The sequence below is a fragment of the Triticum aestivum genome, chromosome 1D (assembly GCF_018294505.1).
Source record: "Triticum aestivum cultivar Chinese Spring chromosome 1D, IWGSC CS RefSeq v2.1, whole genome shotgun sequence".
NCBI lineage: Eukaryota > Viridiplantae > Streptophyta > Magnoliopsida > Poales > Poaceae > Triticum > Triticum aestivum.
In genome coordinates this window covers 324580376-324586247 of record NC_057796.1, presented here as the reverse complement: position 1 = coordinate 324586247, position 5872 = coordinate 324580376, and the positions used below count along the sequence as shown (strand labels likewise).

The 5872-nt window shown below is 44.7% G+C and overlaps 1 protein-coding gene across 2 annotated transcripts; it reads right to left on the bottom strand.

Annotated features, from left to right (window-relative positions):
* Positions 1-282: 282 nt before the first annotated feature.
* LOC123181794 (protein FLX-like 3) lies at positions 283-3910 on the bottom strand. 2 transcript variants are annotated; one of them, XM_044594132.1, is made up of 4 exons: positions 3600-3910; positions 1032-1557; positions 758-891; positions 283-680 (listed from the first exon to the last, which is right to left on the bottom strand). In XM_044594132.1, the coding sequence occupies exons 2-4, from the start codon at positions 1547-1549 to the stop codon at positions 538-540; spliced, it is 795 nt and encodes a 264-aa protein (XP_044450067.1). In that variant the 5' UTR covers positions 1550-1557; positions 3600-3910; the 3' UTR covers positions 283-537. The 2 variants fall into 2 exon arrangements, with proteins under 2 accessions (XP_044450067.1, XP_044450068.1); XM_044594133.1 differs by having other exon boundaries at positions 283-673.
* Between the last annotated feature and the right edge of the window lie 1962 nt (positions 3911-5872).

Genomic DNA, 5872 nt, shown 5'->3' with positions numbered 1-5872 from the left:
CATGTAAATTGGGATGGCTGGAGTACTACTAAAAAAAAAAAAATTCAAAAATAAGACGGGACATGACAAAGGGGGTTGCTGTTATTCTTTTCACCACCTTCAACATGAGCAAAGCAGCAATGCAGGAAGCACGACTAGGCATCAGTCCTCATTTTTGGCAGGTGATAATATTTCACCTCATGCAATAGAAGCTTGCAAGAGCTCGACCCAAACCAAAAGAGTAGCAACCGCATCAAACCGGTCAAGAAAGAGCAATCTGCCTTCAGAAGGCTTCACACCCTGTTGCAATTTTCTAGAGTTCAAATTATATATTCCCTTCTATGATGTGATCAATTGCCTTCTACAACGGTTATGATTTTCTGAAGAATTGTGCAATATAAGCAGCGCTGGTACAATGCTGTGGCATTTGCCAACAAAGCTATAGCAAAACTCAAATCCGCCACGAAAACACCAGTCACCACAAGTTTCAGTGCTAAGATAGGAACTTTGTCGCAAGTACTGACGGTGATGAACTCTGACAAGGATCAAAAGCCCAAATCATGGGTGCGGATAGCCAGGGGGGTCCCATGGCCCAGCACCGTAGCGTTTCTCTCTGTAAGAATAGCCGCTGTCGTAGATGTCTTGCAAGCCCATCCCAGGAGTTGTCATAGGTGGTCCGTAAGCTCCATGGCCGCTGAAACCTAATATTATGAGTATGATATAGGTTAACCACAACAGATTTCGATGACTTGGATGCAAGTGAGGAAACAAAACCTACCAGGAGGCCTTCTCTTCTCAATCTCAGCCCTAAGCTTCTCAGACTCCTGAGCCATAGTTACAAGGTCCTTTTCCACTGCCTGCACCTGTGCCATCAGCTCTGCCTTTGCATTCTTTTCATAATCAAGAGCGGCCCTGCAGTGATATTAATAATTAGCTACTCTTACACTAAAATACAAAATTAAATTCCTCATCTGAGCCACCAACTTAGATTGACAAAAAAACAGCAGGCTGCATCTACTAAACCAGAAACTCAAACCAGAATGGTTCAATACCTGGTACGAATTAGTTCCTGTCGCAGACCATCTCGTTTAGCTACCATGGCAGGTATGCGCTGCTTTTCAGAGTTCTGATGCTCAACCTCCTTTGTTAGACCCTGCACCTTTTCAGTCAACTCTTGCCTCAAAGACTGCAGCGTGCCTGCTTCAGATCGTAGCTGCAAGGCATGTTGCCTATGGGGTTCTAAAGAGCGTAGCTCAGCTTCCAGCTTCAGGTTCCTCTGAGTCAGCTCCCTCGATTCAAGTTCTTTCTCTGCGCGGAGCTTAGGTATAGCCTGACTTGAGGAATAGAGATCTTCTTTCAAATGAGACATTGCTTGCCTGAGTCCAACAATTTCATCCACCAGATGTTGGTTGTCATCACGGATTCTGCGTATCTCATCACGGCGGCTAGACAGCTCTCCCTCAAAGCGACGTGGTGAGATAGACCTTTCTCGTGCAAGTCGAGGAGGACCATCACAAAATCCTCGTGGTTCCTCATAGTACTGGCGACTTATGCGGTGCTTCCCTGCCATTTATAGCCCTGTAAAGAATAACCGGAATGTTAAGACAAGAGAATAAGAAACTCACGTGTCAGAAATGACTTTTAGAACCACATAAGTGGTTGGTTTCCTCATTGTTTTGTTTGGCGATTGTTGAAACATGACGTGTGCCACTATGTATTTGTCCTATATTTGTTTCCTGATTTATTTATTTTTCCAAAAACAACATGGGACACACAAGTGCGTTGCCATAAATGAGACAACTGACACACACAGTCGCTCAGTCAGCGCCTGTCTCAGTTTCAAATTATGAATCGTTGTCAACTTGGTAGTAAGATTGCCATTAACTTCATTGATATTTTAGCATCTATGTACAAGACGGTTAGCCTTTGCCTATGAAGAATGCATCATTAGTAAACATTTAAGGAAACATAACCCTCATTGCACACAACCTCAGAAGAACAGCATTGATTACTTCTTTTGAGCTTAAGCATCTCCAGAAACAGGCTTATGGATTGTGGTGGAAATAAGCTCCAGTAGGGGGAAGCTCTGAAAAACTGTTTTTCATTTTCTTTTCGGCTTACAGAATTCAGGCTTCTTTTCTGTGTTAACTAATGTAAAGTCTACAATGTCCCTGAACTTTAATCACATCTTTTTGTTAGATAATTTCGTTTTTTCCATTATTTAACCGCAGAAGCAAAATAAAATAAAATTTCAACATAACAGAATTTCAGTTGTGTCCTATTTTGACATAAGCAATAAGTTGCGCGCATCACACATGCTTTTCGATTGCACAATAGGCTGCATTAACAGTCATATGCGAATCAGATACATCACATGGCAGTGATGGCACATCCCCCAAATTCAAATTCAGATGACTTCAAACTATAATTAAATGAACGAATGCAAAAAAAAAGTAGATGACAGCCATTCTTGTAAGTTCTAACAAAAATAGCTTAACTCGAGCATGAGTACGATTCCCAGGTACAAAAACAATCATGTAATGCTATAAAGGAGAAGACATGCCCTCGACCAACTTTTTCCTGCGGTCGAGCTGGTCGGCAGTGAGCTAGAGGCCGAGGTCGAGCTAAGCAGCACCTAACTGGAGGTGGAGGACGAGCTGGAAAGCGGCAACACATGGGTCGACGTCGAGCTAGCCTGTAGCGAGACGAGGTGGATGCATTTGGCAGCGTCGATCTCCTAGCGTAGGAGACCCATGATGTTGTGAGAGAACAACGAGATAACCATGCAGGGTCGGGTTTTGGGAACAGGGAGGCACACGGTGGCATACGGAGCCACGGAGGTAATTTCAATTGATGAGGCGAGAAGCTTGGAAGACTGGGTCCGAGCAGTTTCCTGGTTTCAACAATTTTCTGGGTGGTGGGGAAAATATTTTCTAATGATAAGAGGCTCTGCATTTTGGGGGGTTTGAGCTCTCTTGGCAAAGCCCCAAAACAAGTGACCCTAATACATAATTATCACAGCATCGCAAGAGCAGATTGCTAAAGAACATCAACCAATTATCACAACAAAGCAATACGCATGATTAGCATTGGTTATCAGTTTATCACCAAACCACTATGATTCTCTAAAGATATCAAAAACCACATGGAGTTCTCTTATCACAACAGAAACAGGCTTTTCCTTGCATGCTGGCATATTTGGCTAATCCACAATGCCAAGATCTACAAACATATTCAGGCGTCTTTGGCAACTTCGCATTGCAATTTTGTCCATGACATATCTCTCGTGGTGCATAGGGCTAAGCCTAGGTTCATAGACAGGTTGCTCAGGTGGATTGCTTTTCTCCCACCTTAGATTAGTCTATGATCCTTGTATGTTCTGGCCTTGTTGATCTCTGTACATGTTATCTCTATAACATAAAGTTAAGGTTCTGGACTGCAACAACCTGACCGCTACAAGATATCAAACATATCAAGACTAGAGTACACAATTGTTTTCTTGCAGAATTTTAATTATCGCTGAACAAAAACTACTTGTACTACTATTTACCATCAACCAAATTGATACAGAGCGTAGCACTGCATCATCACAAAACAGCAACTTACGGGAAACAACTTACGCTATATCTGCCGTAGGGAGAGTAGTATGGCAACCAGCAGAACCCGAGCTTAATCGATCGCCTGGAGCGAGACGCCGGTGGCTGCGGCACCCCCAGCGGCAACGTTACCAGCGGCTGTCGGTGGAGGATCAGAGGGGAGGAGCAGTCGGGAAGCGGTGGCTAGCAGGGGAAGTCGCGCCCGCCCTGCGATGGAGCGGCGGAGGACCGCGAAGTGGCAGAAACGGCGGCGGCCGGAAGCCGCGCAAGGGCGCGCGGGCGCGGCGGCGGGGGTCGGGATAGGGACGGGCGCGCAGAGTATGAGAGAGAGAGAAACGCGTTGGGGGCTGCATTCGGCTTGTTTTGTGGCTAGGCATGTGAGCTGGCCGAGCCGAGCACGAGCTCAGAGCGACCCGAGCCCGAGGCTCGCTTTCCTTTCCGTTCTCGTTTTCTTTAAAGTTGAGTCAGGCTCGGCTCGATTTTGAGGAGCGGGGCCGAACAGAGCCAGCAGCCCGTTCAGCTCGGCTCGATTATAAAGCCAACTCCAACGGGATCACCCAAATCGATTGTACTTAAATGTTCAGGGTGGTAAGAACACTCTTAGCCATCTAAGAGCATATACAGTCGGATTCGGCAAATCAAAATCCCTTAAATGCTCGCGGATGCGTCCAACAGTAACCGCTCACATCTCAAAATTTCCTTCTCTGCATCTGAGTCTTTCATATTTCATCCCCTAGATCCATACAAAATCAACGAAAAATGACAAGGTGATGATGAACATTATCCACAATAAAGGCGAGAATGAAGATGGTCAAGTGCATGACTCACAACCAAAGCAAGAGTCACAACTGGGCACCCAGCTGTCGGACACTCCGCAGGTGTACACTAAGCAGCCATATTTTGAGTCGGACAACGACTGGCCGCCGGGTGTCGGTCTAAAGAATAAGAGAGGAACCGCCTATTCGAACAAGGAAGATGAATTGATATGTGAAGCATGGTTGGTCACTAGTATGGATCTGTTTCATGGCGCGGAGGAAAGGGCACGCCATTTTGACAAAGTGTGCATGATTGGTTTCATGACCAAAAGTGCTACGATCCCTACCGCGCGGAAGTGAGCCATGATCGCAATCTGAAGTTGCTAGTCCTCTATATGTATATTGTTATCAACATCAAAATATAATTAAGGGCATAATTGCACTTTTTCACTTCAACAAAATACATACCCCATCTGTCTCAAAATAAGTGTTGCTGATGTAGTATAATTTTAGTACAAAGTTGTACTAAATCACCAACACTTATTTTGGGATGAGGGAGCATGTAACAGTTCACAAACTCAGGACATGATAATATTTGTCCCACCAACCACTCATCCTAAGAAAACATATCACATAATGCTCTCCTAAGGCCCATAAAGGTGACTTGACATGCGATAGATGTTTGCACATCACCAGTGAAGAATTACACCACAACATAAAACCATAACATTGAACTTTACTTAATGTGATATGTTACAAGTAACAAAGTTTCTCCCAAGTCCTCAAGAATGCCACGAACAACTCAACAACACATCATATTTGATCATGATCAGTGGGGTAATGATATGAATAACAATATAAACATGCAAATTTTCACCAATAAATCACTAAGCATCAACAACCAAACATCAAATAACACAAGGAAGTGATCTCAACAACAAATCCGAGGTAATGGTTTTATAGATTGGGAAGTAGGGGTGTATGGAGGCGATGATGGAGATGGTGTTCGGCGATGATGTTCCCCATGAACGGAGTGCTAGTGATGTCGATGGCTTTGATTTCCCCCACCCGGAGGGGAAGCATCCCGACAGATTAGCCATACGAGAGTGAAAAGTACCCCTCTTTGTTTCTTCCTCGAAGATGGCAACGAAAAATCAATTATTTTTAGAAGTTTTAGGGTAATATAGGACCAAGAGTGCCAGAGAGAGGCGGAGACATGCCCTATGGGCCCCGCGCGGCCACTTGGAGGGACAGATTCGTAGAAAGAATAGTTCTATGACTCTTTTTTCGCAAAAAACACAATGTTTATGATAAGTATTTTTTTGCATAAACCACTAACCGACGAATTAGAGCGCTTTGAACACTTTGACAGGTGGGTCCCACTTGTCAAGAGTTGACTTGGCAAAAAACGCCATGTGTGTGTGCTCCTCTGTTATGCATTAATGCGTTACATACAATTTTGTGTGCGTTGGGAGGGGCAGTTGGGGGCGGCGGCCTTCGCCAGAGTCCGGCAGTGTTCCTTATGGAGCCGCCCGAGCACCT